The following is a 17443-nucleotide window of genomic DNA, read 5'->3' as shown; positions in this document are numbered from 1 at the left end:
TGAAGCTCATTACGCCCACGGACGTCCACGTGTGTGCTCCCTCTCACACGTGCGTGTGCAGCCACACCTCATTTTATCGCGCCACACTGCTCTTCGCAGGTACTGTGGTTTTCAGAAATTACAGGTTTGTGGCAACCCTGCATTGGACACGTCTGTCAGCGCCATCGTCCCAACAGCGTTTGCTCACTGGCCCTGGGTCATATTTTGGCAATTTTCACCATATTTCAAACTTTTCCATCATTAGATTTTTAATGATGATCTGTGATCAGCGCTCTTGGAGGTTACTACTGTAATTGTCTCGGGGTGCCACAGACCACGCCCGTGTAAGATGGCGAACTCTATGGATAGATGTTGTATGTGTTCTGACTGCAGATGTGGAAATAGCAAGAGAACGAGAATTAGAAGGGGAGCCCAAAGATGGGACTGATTTGCTGGAATCTCATGATAAAAACCTAATGGATGAGGGGCACCTGGCTGACTCAGTCAGTGGAGCATGTGACTCTTGATCTCAAGCCCCACGTCGGGTATAGAGTTTGCTTAAAAATAAACAAAATCTTGGAGCACCTGGTTGGTTAAGCGGCCGACTTCAGCCCAGGTCATGATCTCACGGTTCATGAGTTCGAGCCTCGCTTTGGGCTCTGTGCTGACAGCTCAGAGCCTGGAGGCTGCTTCGAATTCTGTGTCTCCCTCTCTCTCTCGGCCCTTCCCCTGCTCGCACTCTGTCCCTCTCTCAAAAATAAATAAACATTAAAAAAATGATTAAAACTTTTTCACTTTAAAAAATAAAATCTTTAAGAAATATTAATGGATGAAGAGTTGCTTATTACGGATGAACCAAGAAAGTGGTTTCTTCAGATGGACTCTATTCCTGGTGAAGATGCCGTGAAGATTATTAAAATGACAACAAAGGACTAGAAACGTAGTTGATAAAGCAGCAGCAGGGTTCAAGAGGCTCGACTCCAGTTTGGAAAGAAGTTCTACTGTGGGTAAAAAGCTATCAAACAGCCTCACACACCACGGAGAAACATCCGTGAAAGAAAGAGTCACCCCATGCAGCAAACTTTATTGCTGTCTTATTTTAGGAAATTGTCACAGCACCCCCAACCTTCAGCAACTGTCACCCCTCTCAGTCAGCCGCCATCGACACGGAGGCAAGACCTTGCAGCAGCAAAAAGATTACAACTCATGAAAGCTCAGATGATGGTCAGCGGTTTTTAGCAGTCAAGTATTTCTAAATTGACGTACTTTAAAAAAAATTTTTTTTAACGTTTATTTTTGAGAGACGGAGCAAGACAGAGCGTGAGTGGGGAAGGGGCAGAGAGAGAAGGAGACACAGAATCCGAAGCAGGCTCCAGGCCCTGAGCTGTCAGCCCAGAGCCCGACGCGGGGCCCGAACTCACGGACTGTGAGATCATGACCTGAGCCAAAGTCGGACACCCAACAGACTGAGCCACCCGGGCTCCACAAATTGACGTACTTTCAAAAAGACACAATGCGTCGCATACTTAATATACTATAGTACGTGGTAAACATAACTTCCATCTGCACTGGGAGGCCAAAAGTTTATCTGATTGGCTTTACTGCGATATTCACCATACTGCAGTGGTCTGGGACCTAACCCATCGCACCTCTGAGGTGTGCCCGTACATACACCACAATGTTAGAGGATTTGTGGGCTCCAGATTTTGAACTCCAGCTTTACATTCATACCTAGAAATTCCCTCGTTGAACCAATTCGTGCCTAAGAGTAACTACAGAGACACCTAGTTTTGCCATTTTGGGGACATACGTTATTCCCACTCATCCATCGTGAATGTACCACACTTCTCTCCGTCCGCCGGTGCTCAGATGTTTCCATCAGGGAACCTCAACCCAGAGCAAAACAAACGCATTCTCCAGGACCCTGAGAGGACTCCTCCGGAAACTCCTCAAAAGTTCAAAAAACGTTTTTTCGTGTTTAGCTCAAAAATTGACTCCAGTTTTGGATCCTACTGACAAAGAGCTGTGCGTTTTGACGTAACATTTCTCTGCAAAGATCACCTAGTTCAGTGACCTTCTGGGAAGATGACGCCTGCTGATACAAATGCTCCTTGGCCCCCTGGCTGGGACATGTGCCAGGGGGCCAAGGAGCACTTGTATCAGCAGGCGTCATCTTCCCAGAAGGTCACTGTACTGGATTGGAGAAGCAAAGACCTGCTTTGTGCCAGTCCCTGTACCAGGTATGTGGTGATTAAGAAATCTCCTAGGGCAGGGACCCAGCTCCTCTCCCTATGCCCATGGTGCCTTCCCCCAGAGCAGAGCCCCCGGGGAGCTTGGTTTTGCAGTAGCTACAGGATGCTTCCTTTGAGAGCAACACAAAGTAAGGCTTGAAGATCTCTGACTTTGGAGCCGCACAGCCCTTAGGTTCGAAGCCCAGGCTGCTGTTTATAGGACTCCTGCCGTTGAGTACTTTCAGCATTGTAAAAAAAAAAAGGGGGGGGGTAGGGTCCCAGCTGGAAGGAAAAGGCAACTCAGCTTAGGAGGGAGTAGTTGAGGGAGGTTCTAAAGCTGTGGGGAGCACGGGTGATGAGCCCGGACATCGCCATCAGGACACCTGGGTTCTCCTAGCTGTATGCTGTCAGCCTTGAGAGTTCGGATAGGGAGCATTCTTCACGCCTCTGTTTCTTTCTTGTGTAAAACACAAGAAAGCTGTATGGGATGGTCCCTAAGGTCCTCCCAGCTCTGATGAGTTCCACTCAACATTTCAGTTTCACTGGGTATCGTTCTCGGCTTTATTGTCTTTACGATGCCGACTTTCTTCATCGTTTCTAAAACTGCCGCATGTACACCATCCCCTTCTTATAAAAATAACAGCTATCTCTTATTAATGCTGCTCTCGGGTCTCAAAATGTTCTCTCCTGAATATACGAAGATCCAGAGTCCCTGTTCCCAGCACGGATGTTTTAACTGCTCAGGAGGTTATGTAACTAGACTTGTTACACTCCCAGGAGGCAGAGCCGAAACAAATTACACAAAGAGAAGCATTCCTTATCTGGCCTAGAATGTTCCTCTAGCCAAGAATCCAAGATGATGCTTATATCCCCAAGGGTTAATTTCTTGTTTCTTTTTTCACTGTGCACAATAAGTGCCTGTTTAGCTAGGCTCTACCCCCAGCCCCGCTGTCTATAATGAGCACTCATGTAATCTTAGTTAATAAAGTGAGGATTTATTCAGTTTTCAGTTCTAATAAATAGTCAGCCATTATCTTTGCAATGGGCTCCATGCCCTGGTTAAAAAAAAAAAAAAAATGAAATGGTCTCTGTGACCACTGGAAGGAAGAACGTTAAGCTATATTCTTTCCTTGCAAAAAAAAAAAGAGCCTGTCCACTACTTGGCTGCAGTTTAAAGGCCTGAAGCTTTCTTCTTACCACGCCGAGGTCCCACAGACACCTTAGCCCAGTATTAGGATCTTAAAAATAAAAGAAAGGAAAAACAAAACGCAGAGAAGCAGACACAGAGAGTAGACCAGGTGATTTCCCCATCCGTCGCACCGTGGACATATCTGCTCTGAAGGAAGCCCAGGGCCCAGGCACCTTCTGAAGCATCCCCCCCCCCCTCTTTTCTGAAGGGGCTGGGAAGGGCAGTGGGTCCAGCCATTCAGGGTTCCAGGGGGGAAAATGAGGATTTCTGTTCAGGATTTTTATTTCCAAACGAAGACCAGAGCAGCAGGGAAATAGAGACTTACTTAAACCCCCTTCCCTTAGGCAGTTAAAGCCCTGGAGGAAGGGGAGTAAGACAACCGTGCAATGTCTTAGGCTGCCTCTGGGATTCATTCTCAAGACTGAATTCAGACCTCACAGAATAAAGACAAGGAGAAGGGCCTCGGGCCTCGGTCTGCAGCCCTAGAAGGTGGCTGGCTGCCCGAGGAGAAGAGTTTCTAAGGCTGGGCCTGCAGAGGGTGACAGGACAACTCCAGAGGGAACCCGCCCCGGCACAGAGCTGAGTCGGTGCCAATCCCCCCATCGTCCACTCTCCTGGCCTCCATGCCTAGCGGCCGCTCCTCACTCCTACCTGTCCCCACTGGTCTCCGCCAACCTGTTGTTCATTATGGCAAAGGCCCCCACCCCCCCTGAGAACTCGTTGTCCCGGGACGGCGCGCTGGCCTGGGGCGGGCAGCCGTTGGCCGTCTCAGACAGCTGCTTCTGGAGGATGGCCAGCGAGACCTTGTTGGCGGCCAAGAAGTCCTTCATGGAGATCATCTCCCCCGAGAGACGCCGCCCGTCCGTGTCGCTGTCCATCACCCCATCCGTGTCTATGGAGATGTTGCCCCGGTCCTGGACGTTGCCCGGCATGACCACGTTCCTCCGGGACCTCAGGAGCCTCCTTTGGCATCGTCGGCAGCACCCGCCATCCATTTTCCTCAGGATCCAGTTCACGGACTGTTTGATGAGGATGGAGATGACATTGAACAAGGAGTAGATGCAGCAGACGCCCATGAGGATGAACATGAAGTTGGCAAAGCGGTAGAGGCCTTGGCTGTCATACTGGGCGTTCTGGCTGCTGACGAGGTCCCCGAAGCCAATGGTGCTGAAGGCCACAAAGCAGAAGTAGAGCGAGTCAAAGTAGCTCCAGCCTTCGATGGAGGTATACATGGCCGACGCACAGCAGGAGATAAGCAGGGAGGCCAGGCACAGGATCAGCATCACGTAGTACACGGAGGGCTTCCAGCCGGCCGAGCTATCCCCCTCGCACCTGCCCGGGGGCTTCAGGCTCTCCCGGGACAGGGCCCCTCGTCTCCGGAGCCGTCGCTGGTGGCACGACTTCATGATGTAGGCAATGACGGTGATGAGGCGCTCCAGGAAGAGGTTGAAGAACAGGATGGTGCTCGCGCACCCAATGAGGCCATAGAAGATCAGAAAGATTTTTCCTCCCACCGTCGCCGGAGTGGTCATCCCAAACCCTGCGGGAGACAAAAATCAGAGGAGAGAAGAGTGAGGGAGGCCTTTGCTGGGAATGCGGCCAGGGTCTTGGCATAGATGACTGGCCAAGGACCCGAAGAAAGAGTTTCGTAAAAGCACTCGGTCCTAGCCTTTCTAGGAACAAAGGAGAGGACGCTCCCTTCCTTTTGAAGACGCTACGTGTTTCTCTGGAGCTGCCCGGCTGAAAGCGCGTATGGTGCCATCGTACAGATCAGAAAAAGGCATCTCTTCTTCTGGGTGGATACAGTCAGCGAAAAATGGCCAGGCGATGAGAATGCGAGCTGGATTTCAGCCTCCCCTCCCGACCGGGCTGGACGTCCTGTACAGTGCACAGCCTGAGCCACCATACTCAGCAGACATTGTTCAGACAAACAACAGGTCATATGAAGAAAAGGCTCATACAGACTCCTCAGAATTCATTTATTCTACAAATACTTATTCAGTGCCATTCCAGGAACGGGGGATTGAACTCTAAGAAAGCCAGATCTGGTCCCTGCCCACATGGAGCTCTAGCCTAGTGAGGGGATTACTACATCGTATAGGTGTTGTGCTGAAGGAGGTGCAGGGTCCTATGGGAGCGGCTAAGAGGGGGAACCCAGCTCAAGTTTGGGATTCTGAGAAGACTAAGCAGGGATACTTGAAAGCTAAAGAGGAGTTAGGCAGGCAGGGAGGAGTGTGTGTGTGTGCGTGTGTGTGTGCGTGTGTGTGTGGTGGTGCTCCAGGCAGAGAAACAGCAAATGCCAGCATACGTAGAAATGAGAAATTTGCTCAAGATTTTTCCATCTTTTATTTTTATTATTTTTTTATGCTTATTTATTTTTAAAGGGGAGAGAGAGTGAGCAAGTGAGCATGAGCAGGGGAGGGGCAGAGAGAGAGAGAGAGAGAGAGGGAGACACAGAATCCGAAGCAGGCTCCAGCCTCCGAGCTGTCAGCACAGAGTCCGACACGGGGCCATGAGATCATGAGATCATGGCCTAAGCCGAAGTCAAAAGCTCAACCAACTGAGCCACCCAGGCGCCCCTGTTTTTCCCGTCTTTTAAACAAAATTCTTCAAACACACACCTTATGCTTTGGGAGTGGAAACCGAGGTGTTGGTTTTTATAGTTTGATAAAATAGAAAATGTCTTTCTTGCCTTTGCCTCTGACTGTTCACAATTTCCACCTCCTTGATCTTTCTACCTAGGCACACAGACATGTTACTAAGAATACCAGCTGCAGGACAACGGACATCACTAAGAACAAGGAGAAAAAGAAAGGAGCAGTGATACATTCAGTATTTCTCACTGAGGGGTACCAAGGGTCAGCCCACTTGGAGGGATGTGGAATCCTTCCAAGCAAATGATTCAGTAACCATGAGAAGTCTGATCTGTTTGAAGGGAAGGGCATCAAAGTCTCGGAACACAAATGCCATTCAAAAAGTAAGTACTGAACATGCCTCCCTGGGTGCAGCCTTGTGTTTGAACCAAACCTTCTTGTTTCCATTTTTTCTTTATTATCAGGTTCAGGTTCCTAACCTGAGCCCCATCATTGGGATCTTGAGGACTCATCCCTTATCCTCTTTACGATGACACCCTGCTTGTCCCCAAGCCAGCACTTTTCTTTGTTGCCACAGCTCACCGTGGCTGCCTCCCAGGGCACTCTGGGAAGGGGTCAGATCAGACCTTGCCATGTGTGGGCTTCTGGGGTGATGACCTCCTCCTCTCCTCAGGCAGAGCCAAGGGGGCACCCCTCCCAAACACCTAGCCACATATACTGTGTAACCATCTAGTTTTCCAATTAAATTTGATCTTCCTTCCACAGTATACAAACATCTACAGGAGGGTAGGGTGTTAACAGCCTATAGCCAAGAGACCAGCAGAAGACAGTAAATCTAGCTTTTGAGCTGGATGGGATAGGATGATCTGGTAAGGAAGGATCAAGGGGCCGGGGATACTTTCATGGGGAGTTACAGTTGTGGACCTTAATGGTAGAGAGAAAATTAGACCCTCGTCTCTTCTCTGGGAACTCCTGTTTTCAAAATGAAAGGCCGCCAGCAACTCTTGGTAGTACCGATTTCATTTATTAGATAGCTTCCTTATGTAAAAAAAAATACTTTGCCTTTGCTGTGTGTTCTCTTGTTAGTACCTTTAATTCTTTTGTTTTTAATGTTTATTTATTTTTGAGAAAGAGAGAGAGAGGGAGAGAGAGACAGAGTGTGAGTGGGGGAGGGGCAGAGAGAGCGCGAGACACAGAATTGGAAGCAGGCTCCAGGCTCTGAGCTGTCAGCACAGAGCCTGACACGGGGCTCACAGACCGCGAGATCATGACCTGAGCCGAAGTCAGACACTTAACCACCTGAGCCACTAAAGGCTCCCCTTTAGTACCTTTAATTCTTATCGCTAAGCTCAAATGAGGTGGTTGTAATAGTGGAGAATTAAGAAAAAAAACTTACTGAGTTTAATTTTTTTTTAACGTTTATTTTAGAGACAGAGAAAACTTCCTGAGTTTAATGACTGAGCTGAGAGCGATATCCTTCTCTGCCCAGTGCAGAGAACACTGAGGAATCACTGAGGTGTCGAGTAATTAGTTCCTGGTGATCTGAGGGTGTTGGGGCACCTCCTCTGGCCCAGTGAATTCCCAGAAGCAGTAAAGCTTACAAATCTTTCTGTGCTAAGAAGTGAAAATTGAGGGGCGCCTGGGTGGCTCAGTCGGTTAAGTGTCTGACTTGATCTCAGCACAGGTCTTAATCTCAGGGTCGTGAGTTCAAGGTCTGCATTGGGCTCTGTGCTGGTGTGAAGCCTACTTAAGAGAAGGAGGAGGAGGAGGAGGAGGAGGAGGAGGAGGAGGAGGAGGAGAAGGAGGAGGAGAAGGAGGAGAAGGAGGAGAAGGAGGAGAAGGAGGAGAAGGAGGAGAAGGAGGAGAAGGAGGAGAAGGAGGAGAAGGAGGAGAAGGAGAAGGAGAAGGAGGAGAAGGAGAAGGAGAAGGAGGAGAAGGAGAAGGAGGAGGAGGAGGAGAAGGAGAGAAGGAGGAGAAGAAAGAAAGAAAGAAAGAAAGAAAGAAAGAAAGAAAGAAATGAAATGAAATGAAAAATGAAAGCTGGAGCCCCTGCCCCAAAGCTGTAAGGCCAGAGGAGTCTTCGGGATTTCTTCATTGGAGACAGAACTGAGGCAACAAGCAGAAAAAAGAGAAACATTTATCTGGGGGCCTTTTATTGACCCAACAATATTCCAGGAACTGGATAAAGGTATTGAAAATGGGGAAAGCCCAGGAATAACAAGGGAGAGGGAGGTGCTTGCCTCCCTCTGATTATTAATCAGAGAACGTGAGATTTAAGTGGGCAAATGTTTGCTTCTCCAAAATCTTCCTTTCTGATCCCAGAGGTGGCGTAATTATTTTAGTCTTCGAGAGGAGAGAAGTTAAGAGTAGCTCTCAAAGTTTACAGCAGTAATTTATTAAGCACCTGTTAAGTGCAAGGGCCTGCACTAACTGTCTGGGCCACGCAGTGGTGAACTGGAAAAGGTCCTTGACCTCAAGGAGCTTCGCCTCCAGGCTGGGACAAATCAACGGCTCTCTACAAAACAAGGCACAGCGAGTCAACGGCCAAAATAAGGCACGACGGAGTTATTATCCCGGCTTTAGGGTCTCGAACGCCACCTCACTTGGGCTGAGTGACGACAATCAGGGGCGTGACTGAAGCCAGGCTAGCAAGCTCGGTAAACTGACTTTTCCAATAAATGACATGTCTAGACGTGTTCCAGGGCTTTAAAATCTCTAGAGTCTATCTTGGTGTTTTTTTTTTTTTTAACATTCAATTTTATTAAAGAATTGATAAGCCATGAGTTTTGATTACCTGCTGTATTGGCTTGATCACTGCCATCTTTTCAATCAGCAAAAATAACAGAAAATGGCATAAGTGGTTGTGTGGGGGAAGCACCAGGAGGCAGTGTTCTACGATTTGCAGTTAAGAGATGTTTCCACAGCTTCTATTACTGTCAGAACTTAGAAGTGTGGAAGCTAATTACACAGGCTTTTTCATAGGAAGCCTTCCCCTTTTTTGAGCCCCATAAGGCTGACCATTAGGGATGCCTTGGATTGGGAATAAGAAGCCTCACGGTCCTCCCTGGTGGAGGGAAGAGATAGGAGCATCACCAAAGACCTGCCCTCTGCCAGGTATCACCGGCCCCTTGCACCCTTGCCGGGTGTTGATTATTAGTCTACTCTTCCCATTTGACAGATGAGAAAAAGAAGAATAGAGAAGCTGAGTAACTTGCTGAAAGGCGCAGAGCTGGAATTAGAACCTAGATCTGTTTCGTCTCCCAGGCCTGCGCTCTTTCCACCTGACTGTGCTAAGTGAGTGCAAGCCGCTGTCAGATGTGCGCATCAGGAGTAGCCTTGAGGGAGGGAAATTAACCAAACGTCTATAGTTCCATGCTTTACGTAGACACCCAGACCACAGTGGCTGCCAAATCTGGTACCCAAATCAGGGGATCGGCTTGCATCAGAAACTGAAACCCTACAATTTTCATTTACTAAAACACATGTTTCTGAATGTTATGTGTGCCTCTTCCAACAAGTGATGTAATTAAGTTGGTTTTAAAAATGTGCTACACCCCATGCATTTTGGTCTCCTTGTACTTCACAGGCACACAAAGGAAACTGATTGTCACAGGTGGTGCTTTTCAATATATAATTTATTCTCTGTGCTTCACGTCTGAGGTCTTCTGATTCAGGTCCAACCCCTGTGTCTGGGAGCACATGAGCTAGCTGACGGGAGGACCAAGGGCTCATGAATTTGGTTTGGAGTCCGAGGAAGCTTGCCTGGAATCTACTTTGGTCTAGCTCCCCTGAACCATTTCAGATCTGCTTTACCGTGACTATAATCCCTAGGGCAGCTGCTGGGACCAAATCAGGCTCTCTGGTGTCCTTGGGGCCAGGAATGAAGCAGCTTGAGACTTCCCGGGTCCCAGTCAACCCCAACAGAGCCCTTCATTTAGACCATGAAGAGAGGAGGGCAGGCCTGCAGTCTCCCAGCCTTCTACATATATTCTGTTGACCACCATTCCTTAAAAAAGTTAAGGTAAAAAAGTGAAAAGCTTTGCATTATGATATTTTTCAAACATACACAAAGGTAGGGAGAATTCTAGAATAAACCCTCATTTCCGACTTTGAGCAATTGTCAACATTTTGCCAGGCATGGTTCTCCTATCCCACCCTACCTCCTTTTTCTGTGGGAGTATTTTCAAGGAAATCTCATCACACCATTTCATGCATTAATAATGAAGCATCTGTAACTGACAAGAACTTTATTTTCCCAACATAACCACTATGACATTGTCACACCTGATAAAACTAACACTAATTCCTTAAAACCAAATAATACCCAGGCTATTTTCAAAGTTCTCAAAAATATCTTCTTACAGATCTGTATGGATCAGGATGCTAATAAGATCCAAGCATCGTATCTTTTAAGTCTCCTTTATTCATTGACAGCATCCCTTCCCATTTTTTTTATGCCATTGATTTTTTGGGTACATGTGTCCTGTAGATTTGAATCACAATTCTTTCTAGAAACATTTTTTTTAATGTGTATTATGAGAGTGCCCTCACATGCAGCAGAAAATATCAAACACTGCATGGGGATATATAAATTGGCATAAACTGTCTAGAAAGCAATCTGGGAATGTCTCAGATATCTTAAAAATATTTGCATCTTTTTCTGTTTTTTTTTTTTTAAGGAGTATGTCCCAAAAAATATCAGAAATGTGACTCATCAAGTACATTGATGTTCACCATGGCTTTGCTTTTAATAATGAATATTCTTAGCAATCTAAATGTCAGATAATAGGGAAATGACTAAATAAAGTAGCTATTAAAATGAAGCCATTAAAATGACATATACAAAGAGTTTTTAATGACTGGAGAAAATGTTAAGTGGAAAAATGCAGAGCCAAAGTGTGTCTGACGAATGACTCAAGCCTAGTGCATGGGGCATCCTCATTAAATATTTGTTGGATGAGGGAATAAACTTTCTAAACTACTTTTAACCACCTACATATATTACAACGGTGAAGAGACTTTTGGTTGTCAGTAATAGCAAATCATAAATAGAAGTGGCTTAAACATGAAGGGGACATATTATCTCATAGAACATGAAATTTGGAGATGGGCAGCTCCAGGGATTAACTGGGTGTCTTTCCAAATGATCTATGAACAAAGAGCATTTCACTTTTCTGGTTCTGGCCCCATCAACATGTTAGCTAGTTCCTCCCCACCCCCACCCCATGCCAACAGCTTCAGGCATTAACTCCTCACACACTAATGTCCAGAGCCAGAAAATGTTGTGTTCCTGCCTTGTGTATGTCTTTATAATAGCAGTGAATCCTTTCCAGAAACCCCCTGGCAAAATTCCCATTATATATCATTAGTCAGTACAAACCCACTTCTCAAACCAATTATCTACAAGAGGAACGATTTCCTCTTAGACTGGTCAGGGTTTACCAGAGTTCTCGGGAAAGAGGTGGATCCCAGAACCGACAAGGTCCTGCCACAAACATACACAGAAAAAAAACAACATAAAGAGAAAGAGACAAAATTTTTAATCAGGATATTTCGAGATGGTGATAATTTGGGTGATTCAATTTCTCCTAATCCTTTATATCTTTCATTACTTTTAAACTCAGAAAAATACATTAAATATTCTGGATGCTTCCCTTGAAAGGGAGGCAAACATCTGCCCAAAACCATCATCTCTCTTGATTCATTTTTCTCAATACACTGAGAAAGCAAAGTTCGACTTGCATAAACTTTTCATAATCTTTTTGACTTGGAAATTTTAAGCCTTTTTGTGTGTGTGAGATGAAACTACATAGGGGTTTGTGGGTGTTTTTTAAAAAACACCTTCTGGTTTCAATTGGGATGGAAAGAGGAGGCAAGAACATACCCCATGGATAATGCTTAGGGGGGGTGTGGGGGATGGGAACGGGGTTCCAGTGATGGAAGACTTGGGGTTCTTACCAGGCACAGTCTTTATGTGGATTGGGGAACCACAAGTGTTAGAGCTGAGAGGAACTTCACAGCCTTCTAGTCCAAGCTGTGTTATAGGTGGGGAAACTGAGGCACCAATAAACCAGGTAACCTTCATGAGGGGCGGAGGCTTGGCTTGAATCCAGGTTCCCCATCCAGATTGCCCTCCCTTACTCTTGTTGCCTGTGGCAAACTGTTTTCTCCAAAGATGATTTTGAGCAAACTGCTCCCATCTCTGTAAGACATGAAGCCTATTTCCCTTCCCCTTGAATTTTGGATGACCTTGAGGTTTGTTCTGGCCAATCACATGGGGTGGAAGTCATGCTGCGCCAGTTCCAGGCTTAGATGGTAAGGAGTCTAGTAGTTTTCTCTTTCTCTCTCTGGACCCCTGAGCCAGTGTAAAAAATGTGACCACTTAGCTGGAGAGAAGGCCCAGCCCTCCCCAGCCACTCTAGTCTCCTAGATGTGGAGATTGGTCAATCCATCTTGGGCATTCCAGCCCCAGGCAAGCATGAGATATATCATATCAGCTGGTACCTCATGGAGCCAGAGAACCACGAGTTGGGCCCAGGAGATCCACAGAACCGTGGAAAATGTCCATGGGTGCTGTGTGAGCCATTAATTTGGGGAAGTTATACATAGTAACAGATAATGAAATGTGCTCTCTCTGGGACTTGTGATTTTTTTCAATAAGGCATCTTCTCCCCACTATTTCCAGGCCACTCCAGCTTCTCCCTTCATGTTTCATTGATAATTAGGCATAAGGGATTTCAAGGAGTGTCCCAGCCCTGCAGCCCAGGAATGAATCCCACCTGATCATGGTGAATAATTCTTTTTATATGCTGTTGAATTTGATTTCCTAGTATCTTATTGAGAATTTTTGCATCCATATTGATCAGGGATATTGGCCTGTAGTTCTCTTTTTTTGCTGGGTCTCTGTCTGGTTTGGGAATCAAAGTAATGCTGGCTTCATAGAATGAGTCTGGAAGTTTTCCTTCCCTTTCTATTTTTTGGAACAGCTTGAGGAAGATAGGTATTATCTCTGTTTTAAATGTCTGGTAGACATTTCCCCTGGGAAGCCATCTGGTCCTGGACTCTTATTTGTTGGGAGCTTTTTGATAACTGATTCAATTTATTTGCTGGTTATGGGTCTGTTCAAGTTTTCTATTTCCTCCTGATTGAGTTTTGGAAGTGTGTGGGTGCTTAGGAATTTGTCCATTTCTTCCAGGTTGTCCAGTTTGTTGGCATATAATTTTTCATAGTATTCCCTGATAACTGCTTGTATTTCTGAGCGACTGGTTGTAATAATTCAATTTTCATTCATGATTTTATCTATTTGGGTCCTCTCCCCCCTTTTTTTTTTTTGAGAAGCCTGGCTAGAGGTTTATCAATTTTATTTTTTCAAAAAACCAACTTTTGGTTTCATCGATCTGCTCTACAGTTTTTTTCAGATTCTACATTGTTTATTTCTGCTCTGATATTTATTATTTCTCTTCTTCTGCTGGGTTTGGGGTGTCTTTGCTGTTCTGCTTCTATTTCCTTTAGGTGTGCTGTTAGATTTTGTATTTGGGATTTCTCTTGTTTCTTGAGATAGGCCCGGATTGCAATGTATTTTCCTCTCAGGACTGCCTTCACTGCATCCCAATCCCACTGTTTGGATTGTTGTATTTTTATCTTCATTTGTTTCCATATATTTTTAAATTTCTTCTCTAATTGCCTGGTTGACCCATTCATTCTTTAGTAGGGTGTTCTTTAAGCCCCATGCTTTTGGAGGTTTTCCAGACTTTTTCCTGTGGTTGATTTCAAGTTTCATAGCCTTGTGGTCTGAAAGTGTGCATGGTACGATCTCAATTCTTTTATACTTATGAAGGGCTGTTTTGTGACCCAGTATGTGATCTTGGAGAATGTTCCATGTGCACTCGAGAAGAAAGTATATTCTGTTGCTTTGGGATGCAGAGTTCTAAATATATCTGTCAAGTCCATCTGATCCAATGTATCATTCAGGGCCCTTGTTTCTTTATTGATCCTGTGTCTAGATGATCTATCCATTGTTGTAAGTGGAGTATTAAAGTCCCCTGCAATTACCACATTCTTATCAATAAGGTTGCTTACGTTTGTGATTGTTTTATATATTTGGGGGTTCTCGTATTCGGCGCATAGACATTTATAATTGTTAGCTCTTCCTGATGGATAGACCCTGTAATTATTATATAACGCCCTTCTTCATCTCTTGTTACAGCCTTTAATTTAAAGTCTAGTTTGTCTGATATAAGTATGGATACTCCATCCTTCTTTTGACTTCCAGTAGCAAGGAGTGTCAAGAGGAGGTCTGCACGGGGTTTGGAATTTAATGGAAATTCCACTCGCAAATGGAGTAAGCTATTGAGCCTGTGTGATATGAAGGAACAGACACCAGTTGAGGGCACTGGAGGGGTGGGATAAAGAGGGCACTGTACTGTTGATACATATTTGGATGTTCTCCAGCTTGGGGCTATTATGAGTAGTATTTCTACAAACACTCTGGTACAGGTCTTTTGGTGAAATATGTACACATTTGTCTTGGATACCTATACTCAGGTGTGGGAGTGAGGACTCACAGGATATCATATGTTCAGCAAAGTGGATGCCCTGATTTACCCTGCCTTCATCAAGATTTGAGGGTCCAAGTTTCTTCATATTCTTGCCAATATTCTTGTGGGTACATAGTGGTCTTAATTAGCATTTCCTTGACATCTATTAAGTTGAGCCTCTTTTCATATGTTTTGTGGTCATTTGGGCATCCTTTTTAGTGCCTGTTCAATTATTTTGCCCATTTCCTTTTTTCTTGTTGAATTTTAGGTGACAGAAACAATGAAGGTCTAGGCCTTGAGCACTGCCTAAAGGGTTCCAGATTTGGTTGATGAATTTACTGCCCCATCTAAGCAAGAGCGTTGGTTCACACAACCTGTCTGGCCAACCTTATCTTGCACAGCACCCATTTCTCCAGTGGAGAATTGTTTCTAACGTTTCCTGTGCTAGCCAATGTTCCCTATGGCGCACATTTTGATAACAATATTTATAGTGCTTAATAGTGACTTCTGGAATAGATACTCCCATTGATGGCTAACTGCTGCCAGGGTATACGCTGAAGTTAACTTACACAAACACAAACTTACCTGTTAATAATGAAGTGTTTTATGGTAAGTTACCACTCAGACAATATAACAGCAGAAAATACTCATGTTAACACCCTGTGAAAATTTTCATCTGACAAAACCAGGGTTGGGACCCTAAATTGGAAACTCTGGCTGTGCACCAGATGCTGACACACTCTGTGCGAAATAAACAATTTCCATTCACCTCACACTTGAGGAACTCCTTGCACACTGGTAAATCTAAGGCAAAGGTACTAGCTAATCAACTCAGAATCCTTTTTCAAGAGCTTCTACAACTTTTTTCTTTTCTTTTTTTTTAAGTAGGCTTCCTACCCAGCACTGAGCCCACGCAGGGCCCAAAGTGGCGCCCAACACAGAACCCAGCGCAGGGCTTGAACTCATGACCCTGAGATCAAGACCAGGGCTGAGATCAAGAGTTGGATGCTTAACCAACTGAGCTACCCAGGCACCTGCAGACCTTCTACAACTTTTAAAAGTCATTCCTTTCCCATCCCAAATACCATTGTGGAGTTCCTCAAGATTGAATTCTGCCAAGAAACAGAATTTCATTTTGGCTTGATAGGATTTCACAGTGGATCATGTTTGGGTTCACCATAACCTCTCTTACACAAACCAAAAAAAGCAGTCCCTACTAATTATTAAAATCATGCTAAGAATGTCTCTCCTTTGGCCTGGTTCTTTCTTCACAAACCACCACTGGAAAATTACCCAGAACAAACAATGGGATGTAAAACTAGCTTTGTCTGGCCTGTATGACTTTTCCTCCATAGTCCAGTAATATGCCCTGTGGATCCTATGTGCATAATGAATCAGGTCTGCTCAGTACAGCTTCAGGCCTGCAGGAGAAAAGCTTCCCCCAGAAGGGGCATGGAAGGCCCTTCGATTCCATCCAGGTGCAGGTACCCAAGCCCTGACTTCTCTCACCTAGTTGGAAATGAGCTGGAGGAGTAAGTGAAAAGATCAGGTAAGTGAACAGATACTTACTGGATGGTCATATGGGTAAAACCTTGTCTTAGCAATTTATACTGAATGTTGAGAAGATTGGACCCCATCCCTTTAGAGAAAGAAAGTACTACATGCTAGTAATTTTTTAAAGAACACTTCAGGGAGGGGCGCCTGTCTCACTCAGTGGGTAGAACATGTGACTCTTGATCTCAGGGTTGTGAGTTCAAGCCCCACAATGAGCATGGAGCCTACTTAAAAACAAAACAAAACAAAACAAAACAAAACAAAACAAAACAAAACAAAACAAAACAAAACAAAAACACTTCAGGGAGTACCAGAGTGGTGATGGATGTCCCTTCAAAGAAACTTGGGGTAATGAGAAACTGAGACAAACAAGTATGGTAGGATGTGTGTACAAGGACACGTGGAGGGAGAGGCACGTACACTGTGTGAAGAGATGGTGGTCATCCATACGTCACAGGTTATCAAAAGTGTGCATCAAGTTTTATGAGTCTTTTTTTTCCCTTTTCTATTTTTTTTATTTGTGGGGGGAAGGGCGGAGATGGGGAGAGAGAGAATCCCAAGCAGGCTCCACACTCAGTGAGGACCCCGACACAGGGCTCTATCTCACGACCCTGGGATCATGACCTGAGCCAAAAATCAAGAGTCGGAGGCTCAACCCAGGTGCTCCCAGTTTTATGAGTCTTCTAAAGAAAATACTTAAAGCAGGGGTTTATGAGGGTCAAGTGTTCACAATCATTACTTCCTCTTGGACTATTTCTAGATGTTGAGGAAAGGACCATTGGAGGCAAGTGCTGACATGACAGTCAAATAAGGCAATACTGTCATATTTTATTAGGTAGTGCACACTGAGCCAAGAACGTGGGAAGGGGAGTGGGTGCTTAGAAGATAGTTTCTGCCCTCCAGGAGCATCAAACCTGGTCCAGGAGATTAAGTACTAAAAGAACACACAAGACGGAAACCTGCACTAGGTTTTTTATCAAATCAAGTAAACTCCTTTTCTGAGCCACCTGCAAACAACATAAAAGTCAAATGGAAAACTTCCATCAAGCTTCAGGGAGGTTGGAGGGTCTAATCACACCTTTATTTACAGTGTGAAAATTAACTGAGGGGTGAATAAGGCAGAAGCAAACCACAGTCACTTTGGACAAAAGTCATGAACTTTCAGTACACGTGAAAATTCCCTGAGGAGCTTGTTAAAAACTGGGGATTTTCAGGCCTCACCCTCAGAGATTCTGATTCAGGAGGTTGAATGGGGGGAGAAAACCTGCATTTTAAGCTAGTTCCCAGAGTGATTTTGATACAAGGACCACAGACCCCACTCAGGGAGACACCACTAGCTGGGGTCAGAGCACAGGGCTA

The 17443-nt window shown here is 45.2% G+C and overlaps 1 protein-coding gene across 2 annotated transcripts in view; it reads right to left on the bottom strand.

Moving 5' to 3' along the window:
• Positions 1–3189: 3189 nt before the first annotated feature.
• The window catches only part of KCNK13 (potassium two pore domain channel subfamily K member 13), a 115494-nt gene continuing 101240 nt past the window's right edge, over positions 3190–17443 (bottom strand). For both annotated transcript variants that reach the window (XM_042990356.1, XM_042990355.1), the window contains exon 3: positions 3190–4939. In XM_042990356.1, the coding sequence (XP_042846290.1) occupies positions 4047–4939 (893 nt within the window). In that variant the 3' untranslated portion in view covers positions 3190–4046. The remainder of the gene's footprint in view (positions 4940–17443) is intronic.

This window comes from Panthera tigris, chromosome B3 (genome assembly GCF_018350195.1).
Source record: "Panthera tigris isolate Pti1 chromosome B3, P.tigris_Pti1_mat1.1, whole genome shotgun sequence".
In the NCBI taxonomy this organism is placed as follows: Eukaryota; Metazoa; Chordata; class Mammalia; order Carnivora; family Felidae; genus Panthera; species Panthera tigris.
Note: the sequence above shows the minus strand (reverse complement) of the source record. Positions and strands in the feature narration are given on the sequence as shown.